Raw genomic sequence first — 14,958 nt, 5'->3', positions numbered from 1 at the left:
GCAGGCCAGGCAGCATCTCTAGGAAGAGCTACAGTCGACGTTTCGAGCTGAGACCCTTTGTCAGGACTAACTGAAGGAAGAGTTAGTAAAAGATTTGAAAGTGGGAGAGGGAGGGGGAGATCCAAAATGATAGGAGAAGACAGGAGGGGGAGGAATGGAGCCAAGAGCTGGACAGGTGATTGGCAAAGGGGATATGAGAGGATCATGGGACAGGAGGCCAGGGGAGAAAGACAAGGGAGGGGAAACCCAGAGGATGGGCAAGGGGTATAGTCAGAGGGACAGAGGGAGAAGAAGGAGAGAGAGAGAAAGAATGTGTGTATAAAAATAAATAATGGATGGGGTACGAGGGGGAGGTGGGGCATTAGTGGAAGTTTGAGAAGTCAATGTTCATGCCATCAGGTTGGAGGCTACCCAGACGGAATATAAGGTGATGTTCCTCCAACCTGAGTGTGGCTTCATCTTTACAGTAGAGGAGGCCGTGGATAGACATGTCAGAATGGGAATGGGACGTGGAATTAAAATGTGTGGCCACTGAGAGATCCTGCTTTCTCTGGCAGACAGAGCGTAGGTGTTCAGCGAAATGATCTCCCAGTCTGCGTTGGGTCTCGCCAATATATAGAAGGCCACATTGGGAGCACCGGATGCAGTATATCACCCCAGCCGACTCATAGGTGAAATGTCACCTCACCTGGAAGGACTGTCTGGGGCTCTGAATGGTGGTAAGGGAGGAGGTGTAAGGGCATGTGTAGCACTTGTTCCGCTTACAAGGATAAGTGCCAGGAGGGAGATCAGTGGGAGGGATGGGTTGGACGAATGGACAAAGGAGTTGCATAGGGAGCAATCCCTGCAGAAAGCAGAGGTGGGGGAGGGAAAGATGTGCTTAGTGGTGGGATCCCGTTGGAGGTGGCGGAAGTTACGGAGAATAATATGTTGCATCCGGAGGCTGGTGGGGTGGTAAGTGAGGACAAGGGGATCCCTATTCCTAGTGGGGTGGCGGGACGATGGAGTGAGAGCAGATGTGCGTGAAATGGGGGAGGTGCGTTTGAGAGCAGAGTTGATGGTGGAGGAAGGGAAGCCCCTTTCTTTAAAAAAGGAGGACATCCTGGAATGAAAAGCCTCATCCTGAGAGCAGATGCGGCGGAGACAGAGGAATTGCGAGAAGGGGATAGCATTTTTGTAAGAGACAGGATGAGAAGAGGAATAGTCCAGATAGCTGTGAGAGTCAGTAGGCTTATAGTAGATATCAGTAGATAAGCTGTCTCCAGAGATAGAGACAGAAAGATCTAGAAAAGGGAGGGAGGTGTGGGAAATGGACCAGGTAAACTTGAGGGCAGAGTGAAAGCTGGAGGCAAAGTTAATGAAGTCAACGAGCTCAGCATGCGTGCAGGAAGCAGCGCCAATGCAGTCGTCGATGTAGCGAAGGAAAAGTGGGGGACAGATACCAGAATAGGTTTGGAACATAGATTGTTCCACAAAGCCAACCAAAAGGCAGGCATAGCTGGGACCCATACGGGTGCCCATAGCTACACCTTTAATTTGGAGGAAGTGGGAGGAGCCAAAGGAGAAACTATTAAGAGTAAGGACTATCCTCTGGGTTTCCCCCCCTCCCCCTTTTCTTTCTCCCTGGGCCTCCTGTCCCATGACCCTCTCATATCCCTTTTGCCAATCAACTGTCCAGCTGTTGGCTCCATCACTCCCCCTCCCCCTCCCCCTTTCAAATCTCATACTAGCTCTTCTTTCAGTTAGTCCTGATGAAGGGTCTCGGCCCGAAACGTCAACTGTACCTCTTCCTAGAGATGCTGCCTGGCCTGCTGCGTTCACCAGCAACTTTGATGTGTGTTGCTTGAATTTCCAGCATCTGCAGAATTCCTCGTGTCCCCGGAGTTCCGATGGTTCTTGGCCTGAATCATCAACTGTATTCTTTTCAATAGATGCTGCCTGGCCTGCTGAGTTCCTCCAGCATTTTGTGTATAATACCCCGAAGTTCAGGTGGCGTAGCTGTCTCAGAGGACTGTTTGATATAGGCTGTAATACCCAGGCATTCTTGGTGTAGCTGGTGTAGGTGGTGGAGGCAGAAAATAAGAGACTCCTGGATGTCTGCATGGAGTTTAGAAAAATAGAGGGCTATAGGTAAAGCCTAGGCAGTTCTAAGGTTGGGACAGGTTCGGCACAGCTTTGTGGGCCGAAGGGCCTGTATTGTGCTGTATGTTTTCTATCTACTTTCTATGTCTCTGAGGACTGTTTGATATAGGCTGTAAGATCCCGGAGTTCATGTGGTGTAGCCGTCTCAGGGGACTGTTTGATATAGGCTGTAAAACCCCGGAATTCAGATGGTGAAACTGCTTCAGGAGACTAATGTGTCCCTGGGCGGAGCACCAGCAGTATTGTCAGGAGGAGGACCTTCCCCTTGACGTGGCAACTGCGCTTTCTTACATTGTTTCAGTTTGCTTCTACGCCATGAGCAATGCACTTCAACCGAATGATAACTACAAGAGATTCGACAGATGCAGGAAATCCAGAGCAATACACCAACACAAGTTCCTCAGCTTTTTGTGTGTGACTCAACTGAATTACTTTTTGTTTTGTTCATTTGGTTCATGCAAAGATTTGTTCCTTAGAATTTTTTCATACATCTGTGATGTGTACAGTCAGTGGTGAAATTCTACTGCGATTGAACGATCTATCGCTTCTTAAAACCGACGGAAATAGACCAGACTGTTGCCGGCACGCTGCTCCTTTAAGAAGCCACCGGCGAAAGAGAGGTTGACGTGCTGGTCCGATGGTGCGTTTTAAAAAAACGAGGTTTTCGACTTCCGCTACCAGCTATCTTGCTGGCAAACGTGCAGCCTCTGGTAAACAGAAATGACGATCTCAGCGATAGGGTGCTGTATCAGAGGGACGTCAGGAATGCGCAAGCCTTGTTGGTTAACCCTTTCAATGCCGTACGCAGCGATTCGAATAGACGGATTCACAACACACCGTCAAGATAGAATCAGAAACGGCATGTGACGTGAAATTTGCTAGCAGTTCAATGCAACACATAATATATTAGAAAAATAAAACAAAATAAATAAGTAAATCTTATTCCGTATACTTTATACAGTATGCGTATATTGAATAAAAAACCGTGCAAAAAACAGAAATACTCTATATTTTTTAAACGCATTCCTGACGAATGGTCTCGGCCTGAAACGTCGACTGCGCCTCTTCCTATAGATGCTGCTTGGCCTGCTGCGTTCACCAGCAACTTTGATGTATGTTGCCTATATTTTTTAAAAGTGAGATAGTGTCCAAGGGTTCAATGTCCATTTAGGAATCGGATGGCAGAGGGGAAGAAGTTGTTCCTGAAACGCTGAGTGTGTGCCTTCAGGCTTCTGTACCTCCTACCTGATGGTAACAGTGAGAAAAGGACATGCCCTGGGTGCTGGAGGTCCTTAATAATGGACGCTGCCTTTCTGAGACACTACTCCTTGAAGATGTCCTGGGTACTTTGTAGGCTAGCACCCAAGATGGAGCTGACTAAATTTACAACCCTCTGCAGGTTCTTTCGGTCCTGTGCAGTAGCCCCTCCGTACCAGACAGTGAAGCAGCCCGTCAGAATGCTCTCCACGGTACATCCACAGAGGTTTTTGAGTGTATTTGTTGACATATCAAATCTCTTCAAACGCCTAATAAAGTATAGCCACTGTCTTGCCTTCTTTATAACTGCATCAATATGTTGGGACCTGGTTAGATCCTCAGAGATCTTGACACCCAGGAACTTGAAACTGCTCACTCTCTCCACTTCTGATCCCTCTATGAGTTCCTTCGTCTTACCCTTCCAGAAGTCCACAATCCGCTCTTTCATCTTACTGATGTTAAGTGCCAAGTTGTTGCTGCGGCACGACTCCACTAGTTGGCATATCTCACTCCTATATGCCCTCTTGTCACCACCTGAGATTCTACCAACAATGGTCGTATCGTCAGCAAATTCATATGTAGTATCTGAGCAATGCCTAGCCACACAGATATGGGTATATAGAGAGTAGAGCAGTGGGCTAAGCACACACACCTGAGATGCACCAGTATTGATCATCAGCGAGGAGGAGGTGTTATCAACAATCTGCACAGATTGTGGTCTTCTGGTTAGGCAGTCAAGGATCCAATTGCAGACGAAGGTACAGAGGCCCAGGTTCTGCAACTTCTCAATCAGGATTGTGGGAATGATGGTATTAAATGCTGAGCTATAGTCAATGAACAGCATCCTGACATAGGTGTTTGTGTTGTCCCGGTGGTTTAAAGCCGCATGGAGAGCCACTGAGATTGCATCTGCCATCAACCTATAGTGGCGAAAGGCAAATTGCAACAGGTCCAGTTAGTTTGCTCAAGTCTCTCAAAAGCAGAGATGGAGATAATGCCTCATGATCAATTCTTCGTGGTGTACTAATTTGTTGGTGACATCCCGATAATGCTCATCAGACCTGGAATAGCTCACAATTAAGTACCAGCCATTTACTTGCCACGCAAGATTTCAGCAATCTTTTGGGTAGCGATGTACATTCCACCTCAGCCTAATGTCAAACAGGCTCCAGACTAACTGAACGATGTAATCAATGGGCTTGAAACGGCACATCCTGATGCCTTACCCATCATTTTGGGGGATCTTAACCAGGCCAACATGATGCATCACTAATTATTATCAACAAGTCACCTGTAGGAAATAACACACTGAACCACAATTGCACTAAGTTCAAGTGTACCTAACATCCTATTCCATGCCCACTCTTTGTAAAGTCTGATCACCTGACTGTAATTCTATTCCCTGAGTATAGGCGGAGACTGAAGCCTGCAGCACTAGAAGTGTGGACCAAGAATGTATGGACCAGGGAGGCACAGGAGCGCTGATAGAACTGCTTTAATCAGTGGACTGGACTGTGTTCAGGGAGTCATCTTCGAGCCTGGATGAGTATGCCATAGTTGTCACCGACTTCATTAAAACCTGTGTGGATGAGTGTGTGCCTACGAAAACACTGCACATTCCCAAACCAAAAGGCAGCAGGGCCCAATGGAGTACCTGGTAAGGCTCCAAAAACCTGTGCCAGCTAACTGGCAGTATTCAAAGACATTTTCAGTCTCTCACTGCTACAGTCAGAAGTTCCCACCTGCTTCAAATGGGCAACAATTATACCAGTGCCCAAGAAGAGCAGCCTTCACGACTATCATCCAGTAGCACTCCCATCTACGGTAATGAAATGCTTTGAGAGGTTGGTCATGTCTAGAATCAACACCTGTCTCAGGATGGACCTGGACCCACTGCAGTTTGACAATTGCCACAATAGGTCTACAGCAGACATAATCTCAATGGCTCCCCATGCAACCCTATGTCAAGATTTAACACCATCATTCTGATAGCCCTGATTGAAGAGGTACAGAACCTGGGCCTCTGTACCTCCCTCTGCAACTGGATCCTGGACTTCCTAACTGGAAGACCACAATCTGTGAAGAATGGAAATAACATCTCCACCTCACTAACAATCAACACCGGGGTTCCACAGAGATGTGCTCTACTCTCGCTAAACCCATGACTGTGTGGCTAAGAATAGTTCAAGTAGCGTCTATAAATATGTTGATGATACAACCATTGTTGGCAGAATTTCAGATGGTGATAAAAGGGTGTACAGGAGCGAGATATACCAATTGGTTGAGTGTTGTAACAACAACCTTGCACTCAACGTCAGCAAGACCAAAGAGCTGATTGTGGTCTTCAGAAAGGGTAAAATGAGGGAACATAATCAATCCTCATAGAGGGATCAGAAGTGGAGAGAGTGTGCAGTTTCTAGTTCCTGGGTGTTAATATCTCTGAGGACCTAACCTGGATGTAACATATTGATGCAGCTATAAAGAAGGCAAGACAACAGCTATATTTCAGTAGGAGTTTGAAGAGATTTGGTTTGCCAACCAAAATACTCAAAAAACTTTTACAAATGTATCATGGAGAGCATTCTGACTGGCTGCATCACCGCCTGTTTGGTGGGGTGAGCGGCTACTGCACAAGATCTGAATAAGCTGTAGCAACTTGTTAAATTATCTATCAAGTGTAACAGCCTCCATAGTATCCAAGACATTTTCAAGGTGGTGGCCTGTCGTTAAGGATCTGCAACACCCAGGGCATGCCCTCTTCACATCGTTACCATTAGGAAGGAGGTATGGAAGTCTGAAGGCGCACACTCAGCTATTCAGGAACAGCTTCTTCCCCTCTGCCATCTAATTTCTACATGGACATTAAAGTCATTACTACTTTTCTGGATTGTTCCAAGCTCTAATTCCTGCCCACTACGCCAATTGATGAACTTTGGTGTTTAAATCAAGGTTCTTTTAAAAGTCAGAAGTGAGGCATTAAATTTGTTGCTTCACAATCATTTTATTAAAAGATTGTCAGAACAGGAACAGAACAGTGGCAGGGTCTATTACATGAAGAAAAAAGGAATTAAAGATGGTGCTGAGCATAAAACAGCCACTTTTCTACCAAAAGATAAGAAAAGATCCATTTAAATCCAGAGATAACAATAATCCAATTAAAAAGTACTTAGTGAACACTACAGTAAAAATTAATCAAAAGCAAAAACACTTATTCAATTAATGAAGTCAAAGAAGCTCCAGAATTCTACTTCATATAGCACTAGAGGCATATTAAACTGTTTTGCAAACAAAGGCTACAAAATATATAGCAGATAATTAATTGTTAAACTGCAAAGAAATTGACAATTAAAATTAAGCAGTTGGATCCAAGACTCTCAGCACCTGCATGCTCAATTCACAGTAATAACACATTGTGACACAAAGGTTTCTGGGTAAGAACAGTGCCACTGAAAGTGTTTACCCAAATGGCAACAATCCAGTCAATATTTTTCAGAACTCAGCAGTCATTAACACAGCAAGCAGGCACAAGTAATATACTTAATGTCAACAGGCAGTGTGTGTCAACAGTCAAATTCAACTTTTTTGCCTATCTTGCTAGTAGCTTCCATATCTTGCTACTCTGTCATTCGTCATCAACCCCTCCCCCCCCCACCAGTTTTGTTTCATAGAAACATAGAAAAGCTACAGCACCATACAGGCCCTTCAGCCCACAAAGCTGTGCTGAACATGTCCTTACCTTAGAAATTACCTAGGGTTACCCATAGCCCTCTATTTTTCTAAGCTCCATGTACCTATCCAGGAGTCTCTGAAAAGACCCTATCGTTTCCTTGCTCCTCATATGCTTTTTCAATTACCACTGTCCAGAGCCCCAAACTCTGCGAAGTGCTAATGTGTCTCTGGCTTCTGACCCTGCTCCACTGGTCCCCATTTAGCTTTAAGACTTTAGAGGAGAGTGATGTATTTTAACAACCCAGCTTGAAACCCACAACCCTTTAGAAGCAGTAGAAATGTATGTAATGTTGAATTGAACAAGGAATAAAGAAAGTTAACAACCAATGTCATTCGTCCTTGGCCAAGAGATTTGAGAGACAAAAAAATCTTACGAAAGGTTCAAAAAATTGGGGATGATAGAGATCTAAAAAATTATAAGGCTAGCAGGAAGGAGCTTAGGAATGAAACTAAGAGTGTCAGAAGGGGCCATGAGAAGGTCTTGGCGAGCAGGATTAAAGAAAACCCCAAGGCATTCTACAAGTATGTGAAGAGCAAGAGGATAAGACGTGAGAGAATTGGACCAATCAAGTGTGGCAGTGTAAAAGTGCGTATGGATCCGGATGAGGTAACAGAGGTACTTAATGAATACTTTGCTTCAGTATTCACTACAGAAAAGGACCTTGGCGATTGTAGGGATGACTTATAGCAGACTGAAAAGCTTGAGCATATAGACATTAAGAAAGAGGATGTACTGGAGTTTTTGGAAAGCATCAAGTTGGATAAGTCACTGGGACAGGACGAGATATACTCCAGGCTACTGTGGAAGGTGAGGGAGGAGATTGCTGAGCCTCTGGCAATGACCTTTGCATCATCAATGGGGATGGGAGAAGTTCCAGAGGATTGGAGGGTTGCAGATGTCATTCTCTTATTCAAGAAAGGGAGTAGAGATAGCCAAGGAAATGAAAGACCAGTGAGTCTTACTTCAGTGGTTGGTAAGTTGATGGAGAAGATCCTGAGAGGCAGGATTTATGAACATTTGGTGAGGCAAAATATGATTAGGAATAGTCAGCATGGCTTTGTCAAAGGCAGTTTGTGCCTTACGAGCCTGAATGAATTTTTTGAGGATGTGACTAAACACATTCATTCGAGCAGTAGATGTAGTGTATATGGATTTCAGCAAGGCATTTGATAAGGTACCCCATGCAAGGCTTATTGAGAAAGTAAGGAGGCATGTGATACAAGGGAACTTTGTCTTATGGATCCAGAACTGGCTTGCCCACAGAAGGCAAACAGTGGTTACAGAGGGGTCATATTCTGCATGGAGGTCAGTGACCAGTGGTGTGCCTCAGGGATCTGTTCTGGGATCCTTACTCTTCATAATTTTTATAAATCACCTGGATGAGGAAGTGGAGGGATGGGTTAGAAAGTTTGCTGATGACACAAAGGTTGGGGGTGTTGTGGATAGTGTGGAAGGCTGTCAGAGGATACAGTGGGACATCAATAGGATGCAAAACTGGGTTGAGAAGTGGCAGATGGAGTTCAACCCAGGTAAGTGTGAGGTAGTCTATTGTGGTAGGTCAAATATGATGGCAGAATATAATATTAATGGTAAGACTTGGCAGTGTGAAGGACCAGAGGGATCTTGGGGTCCGAGTCCATAGGAAACTCAAAGCTTGCTGTGCAGGTTGACTGTGTGGTTAAGAAGGCATACAGTGTATTGGTCTTCATCAACTGTGGGATTGAGTTCAAGAGCCGAGAGGTAATGTTACAGCTATATAGGACCCTGGTCAGACCCCACTTGAAATTCCGTGCTCAGTTCTGGTCACCTCACTACAGGAAGGATGTGGAAACCATAGAAAGGGTGCAGAGGAGATTTACAAGGATTGGGGAGCATGCCTTATGAGAATAGGTTGAGTGAACTTAGCCTTTTCTCCTTGCAATGACGGAGGATGAGAGGTGTCTTGATAGAGGTGTATAAGATGATGAAAGGCATTGATCGTGTGGATAGTCAAGAGGCTTTTTTCCCAGGGCTGAAATGGCTAACATGAGACGGCACAGTTTTAAGGTGCTTGGAAGCAGGTACAGAGGAGATGTCAGGGTAAGTTTTTTTAAACAGTGGTGAGTGCGTGGAATGGGCGGCCGGCATCGGTGATGGAGGCGGATACAATAGGGTCTTTAAGAGACTCTTGGATAGGTACATGGAGCTTAGAAAAATAGAGGGGTATGAGTAACCCTAGGTAATTTCTAAAGTACATGTTCAGCACAGCATTGTGGGCTGAAGGGCCTGTAATGTGCTTTAGATTTCTATCTTCTATGTTCTGTGATTTATTTCTCACAGATCCAGTCCAGATTAAACTCCAGTCCTATGAAATCTAAGCCTGAAGTGGATCACCACAGCAGGGCTAGGTCCATCGTGCGAGGTTTGGACAATTTAAACGCTGGTCCAGATAGTCTGGGGGCTCCTCTCTCCATGATGCCAAGGCTGTGAGACTGCCCCCGGCTGCTGTGCTTCATGTCTGTGACCTTTGCAACGATTTGCCCTGCTAATATGATGAACTGAATACCAAGGCTTTGGGCCAGTTCCAGGCTGCTCTGGGGATTTGGATCCAAGGACTCAGTTTGGTTCGGAATGCTATTGTTGTTGCATGATTTGTTTTGTGCTTTTTTTCTCTTTCTCTGTGGGCACTGGGGCCTTGGTCTTATTTTTTTTTTAAATTTGGTTCTTTCAGGTTTCTTGCTTTGCGACTGCCTGAAGCAAACAAAATTGAAGGTTGTATTATTTATATGTTCTTTGACAATAAATGCACTTTGAATCTTTGAATAAAAGGTGAACATCAGCAGAAGAAACACTCCTGTACCCAGTGACCAGGGTGCAGAACTGGGTATGATGAGTACCAGCTATAATGGCAGAGTTCGACAACAAGTCACCTTTGAACTTGCCTCTGGATTAAATATCCAGCATGCAACTTATTTAATCTTTTTCACCAGTGTGTACTCGGTAGTGTGACACAAGTTTGGATGATTGAGTGAATCTCTTCCCGCATTCAGAGCAAGTAAATGGTTTCTCTCCAGTGTGAACTCGATAGTGTGACACAAGGGTGGATGACTGAGTGAATCCCTTCCCACATACAGTGCAGGTGAACGGCCTCTCCCCAGTGTGAACCCAGTGATGTATCTGTAAGTGGACTAATTGAGTGAATCCCTTCCCACATTCAGAGCAAGTGAACGGCCTCTCTCCAGTGTGTATTCGCTGATGTTCCTTCAGTAGAGATGACCGAGTGAATCCCTTCCCACACTCTGAGCAGGTGAACGGCCTCTCTCCAGTGTGTACTCGCTGATGTACTTTCAAGTCAGATGACCGACTGAATTCCTTCCCACAGTCTGAACAAGTGAACGGTTTCTCCCCGGTGTGAACTCGCAAATGTACTCTCAAGTCAGATGACCGAGTGAATTCCTTCCCACAGTCTGAGCAGATGAACGGCCTCTCTCCAGTGTGTACCCGCTGATGTTCATTCCGTTGAGATGATTGAGTGAATCCCTTCCCACAGTCTGAACAGGTGAATGGTTTCTCGCCGGTGTGAACTCGCTGGTGTCTCTGTAGTGTGGATGAATGTGTGAATGCCTTCCCACATTCAGAGCAGGTAAATGGCCTCTCCCCAGTGTGAACTCGCTGATGTACTTTCAAGTCAGATGTCCGAATGAATTCCTTCCCACAGTCTGGGCAGATGAAAAGTTTCACCCCAGTGTGAACTCGCTGATGTTCATTCAGTTGAGATGACCGAGTGAATCCCTTCCCACAGTCCAAGCAGGTGAATGGTTTCTCCCCAGTGTGAATTCGCTGATGTTCATTCAGTTGAGATGACTGAGTGAATCCCTTCCCACAGTCTGAGCAGGTGAATGGTTTCTCCCCAGTGTGAACTCGCTGGTGCCTCTGTAGAGTGGATGACTGAGTAAATCCCTTCCCACAGTCTGAGCAAGTGAACGGCCTCTCCCCAGTGTGTATTCGTTGATGTACTTTCAAGTCAGATGACCGAGTGAATTGCTTCCCACATTCTGAGCAGAAGAACGGTTTCTCCCCGGTGTGAACTCGCTGATGTTCATTCAGTTGAGATGACCGAGTGAATCCCTTCCCACAGTCAGAGCAGGTGAATGGCCTCTCTCCAGTGTGAACTCGCTGATGTATTTTTAAGTAAGATGACTGAGTGAATCCCTTCCCACAGTCTGAGCAGGTGAATGGTTTCTCCCCAGTGTGAATTCGCTGATGTTCATTCAGTTGAGATGACTGAGTGAATCCCTTCCCACATTCAAAGCAGATGAATGGCATCTCTCCACTGTGAGCTGTCTGGTGTGCCAATAGGTGAGATGACCGAGTGAATCCCTTCCCACAAACTGAGCAACTGAACGGCCTCTCTCCAGTGTGTACTCGCTGATGTTCTTTCAAGTCAGATGACCGAGTGAATTTCTTCCCACAGTCTGAGCAGGTGAATGGCCTCTCTCCAGTGTGTACCCGCTGATGTTCCTTCAGTTGAAATGACCGAGCAAATCCTTTCCCGCATTCAGAGCAGGTGAACGGTCTCTCCCCAGTATGAACTCGGTAGTGCAACACAAGGGTGGATGACTGAGTGAACCCTTTCCCACATTCAGAGCAGGTGAATGGCTTCTCTCCAGTGTGAACTCGTTGGTGTCTCTGTAGGGTGGATGAGTGTGTGAATGCCTTCCCACATTCAGAGCAGGTGAACAGCATCTCCCCAGTACAAATTGTCTGGTTGCCAATAGTTCAGATGACTGAGTGAATTCCTTTCCACACACAACGCAGATGAATGGCCTCTCGTGTGAGCTCAGTAGGTTGGATGATTTTGTGAATGCCTATCCAGTCTTAGCAGGTGGATGGCCTCTCCTCAGTGTGAACTGACTGGTGTGTCAGTAGATGAGATGACTGAGTGACTCTCTTCCCACATTTAGAGCAGATATACTCTACCGAGTGTGAACTCACTTGTGTGTTAGCTGATTAGATGACTGAGTGAAGTTCTTACCACATTCCAGAACAGAGTCTGCTGTGGGACAAGTGACTGAGTCTCTTCCCACAATCTGACCAAGTCAATGTCGTCTCACTGGTGAATTTTCTGATAAACTTTTAGCTTCGATGACAAAATTAGTCATTTCCCACAGTCAGAACAAGTGGAACATCTCACTATGGCGTGAATCCGCTGATATATCTTCAGGCTGGATGACTGAGTAGATCCGCTCCCACACACAGAGCGGGTAGGCTATGACTAAAGGAGAATGGTATCTAACTGCGATCAATTCTCCGGCAATTCAGAAAGTCAGATGTCCCTTGCACAATGAATGCAGTTGAAGATCTGATCTCTAGTGAATAAATGTTGGTGTCTTCTCAGCTCCCTGGTTCCAGTGGATTACACTGAGTAAGAACAGAAAAATTCATTTCAGACACAAAATACGTTTTCCGCTAAGATGAGATATATCTTCATCTTCAAATATCAACACAGATATATTGCTGTTGCAAAGCATTTATATGGTCACTTCTTAAATATCTGGACAGCAACAGCAAAACTAATGTGTTTGAGATTCCCATACACAAATTTTCTGCCGCTTCTAGCCTGTAAAAATATTTACAAAAGACATCAATAGCTGAAGGACAATATTTAACATAGAACATAGAATAGTACAGCACAGTACAGGCCCTTCGGCCCACAAACCCTGCCTCCCATACAAGCCCCCACCTTAGATTCCTCCATATACCAGTCTAGTAGTCTCTTAAACTTCACTAGTGTATCTGCCTCCACCACTAATTCAGGCAGTGGGTGAGATTTCAGGTGAGATTTTAGTCTGTGGTGAGCTCTGATATCACATTTTACAGTGTTCAACTCAAATTGGAGGAACTTCTCATCCTCTAACTGGGCACGGATTACACATTCTGAATAACCATCAAATTCTCTGACTGTGTTCCTATCTGCATCAGAAGGGCAAACAAAGAAAAAATCTGCAGATGCTAGAAATCCGAGCCACAGAAAATGCTAGAGGAACTCAGCAGGCCAGGCAGCATCTAAGAAAAGCGTACAGTCAACGTTTTGGGCCAAAACCCTTCAGCAGGACTGGAGAAAAAAAACTACTCATTTTTCTTCTCAAGTTCTGCCGAAAGGTTTCGGCCCAAAAAAATCAACTTTTCCCTAAATGCTGCATGACCTACTGAGCATTTTGTGTGTGTCGTATCAGAAGGGGCCATTTCTGCCCTTCATCAATCTGTGACTAGGCTCAGTTGGTCTCTCTCCTTCAGCATTATTTCCAATTCTGGTCATGTCCCACAGTGCTACCAAGATCACTTATTATTACGTCTGATCCAGGGGATTTTTTAATCACTCTGATCCCCTCCCCCCAGGTGATTGACATTGGTGAACTCAACAATGGCAACGCCAATAAACATGAAGGGGAGGGCAGTCGTCTTTCTCATTGGAGTGTGCCAATTTTGTATGTGGAAGCTACAAGTCACTTTTTATCCAGGACAAAGGAGTTTGATATCATTATGTACCCAGAGAGAATGGTACAAAACAAGTTTTCATGGGTAGAAAGGTCCAGAACAAAAGGAGGTAGAACAAAGGTATTTTCTCAAGAACTAAAGCTGAAGAAAGGATCTTGTTCTGCTACTTGATATTTTCAAACACTAGAAAATAGACTCTTCATCCGAGATTAACTGGAAACTATATTTTTGGTAGAGTTCCTAGTTCTTGGATTTAGAGAGTTGGAGCTTGGCAGTGTCTGGGAGATCCATCCGCTCCCATTCCCTGCGCCTGCGCTTCCAAAGCAGCTCGGGATGGCGGGGAAGTGCTAGTAATGTCACCCATGGCTGCCTCTTTACCCAGAAACTCCCACGATCGTGCGACCCAGTGATGCGCATGCCCAGCGGAAATAGCGCCAATGCGATCAAAACTAGAAAACTCCTCGGGGCCCGAGGCCGAATCTTGGGCTACGGGAGAGGGGCAGGATCGGACTGCCTGGGTTTTGTGGGGCCACGATGTGTTCGGAACTCAGAGCAATTGTCACTCAGTCGCGGTGAGGACGCCGCTGCGACGAAACCCCACTGGGAGCCCGGCTCCTACCTGCTGCTGTTCTTCCTAAGCTTCCCGTTCAGTGAGCGCATGTGCGACTTTCCGGAACGATGCGACCTTTACGCCTGCGCATTTGATCGCCTGGTCGCCGACAGCGAATTCTGAAGCGTGGAGGTATCTGGGTATCTGAGGTGCCATATAACGTGTCGGCAACCACCGGTTCTCCTATGCCACATGGCTCAAAACCAGTCAAATGTTTCTTTCTCTCTCTCTGTAGAACACTCAGCAGCTACCTTAACGCAACAAACTCAGAAAAACAATGTACTCAATATTCATAAGACCATAAGACATAGGAGCAGAATGAGCCATTTGGCCCATCGAATCTGCTCCGTCATTCAATCATAGCCGATCCTTTTTCTCTCCTCCTCAGCCCCACTACCCTGCCTTATCCCTGTAACCTTTGATGCTGTGGATAATCAATCTCTGCCTTAAATACACCCAACAACCTGGCCTCCATAGCTGCCCATGTAAATAACTTCCACACATTCACCACACTCTGGCTTAAGAAGTTTCTCTGCATCTTTGTTTTCAATGGATGCCCAGCTTTCTGCCTAGCTCTCCAAATTCTCTATTCAGAACATCTTTGCTTTTCCTTCCCATGTCATTGGTACCAATATGCACCATTTGGCTACTCCATCTCTCCTTCCTGTCGACACAATCAGAGATGTCCCTGACACTGGCACATACCATCTCGGAGTTCATTTCATGTCCATAGAATCTCCTG

At 45.6% G+C, this 14,958-nt stretch overlaps 1 protein-coding gene across 2 annotated transcripts; it reads right to left on the bottom strand.

Moving 5' to 3' along the window:
• Nucleotides 1-6,388: 6,388 nt before the first annotated feature.
• LOC134337811 (gastrula zinc finger protein XlCGF26.1-like) lies at nucleotides 6,389-14,256 on the bottom strand. 2 transcript variants are annotated; one of them, XM_063033076.1, is made up of 2 exons: nucleotides 14,226-14,256; nucleotides 6,389-12,529 (listed from the first exon to the last, which is right to left on the bottom strand). In XM_063033076.1, the coding sequence occupies exon 2, from the start codon at nucleotides 11,852-11,854 to the stop codon at nucleotides 10,082-10,084; it is 1,773 nt and encodes a 590-aa protein (XP_062889146.1). In that variant the 5' UTR covers nucleotides 11,855-12,529; nucleotides 14,226-14,256; the 3' UTR covers nucleotides 6,389-10,081. The 2 variants fall into 2 exon arrangements, with proteins under 2 accessions (XP_062889146.1, XP_062889138.1); XM_063033068.1 differs by having other exon boundaries at nucleotides 6,389-12,728; nucleotides 14,226-14,244.
• Nucleotides 14,257-14,958: the final 702 nt, after the last annotated feature.

Source organism: Mobula hypostoma, chromosome 2 (genome assembly GCF_963921235.1).
Source record: "Mobula hypostoma chromosome 2, sMobHyp1.1, whole genome shotgun sequence".
NCBI classification, from domain to species: Eukaryota; Metazoa; Chordata; class Chondrichthyes; order Myliobatiformes; family Myliobatidae; genus Mobula; species Mobula hypostoma.
This window is presented reverse-complemented; position numbering and strand designations above follow the sequence as displayed.

Bases quoted from the DNA above. Each gene is read 5' to 3' on its own strand.
- LOC134337811 (XM_063033076.1), bottom strand. From the start codon at position 11,854: ATGCTGTTCACCTGCTCTGAATGTGGGAAGGCATTCACACACTCATCC.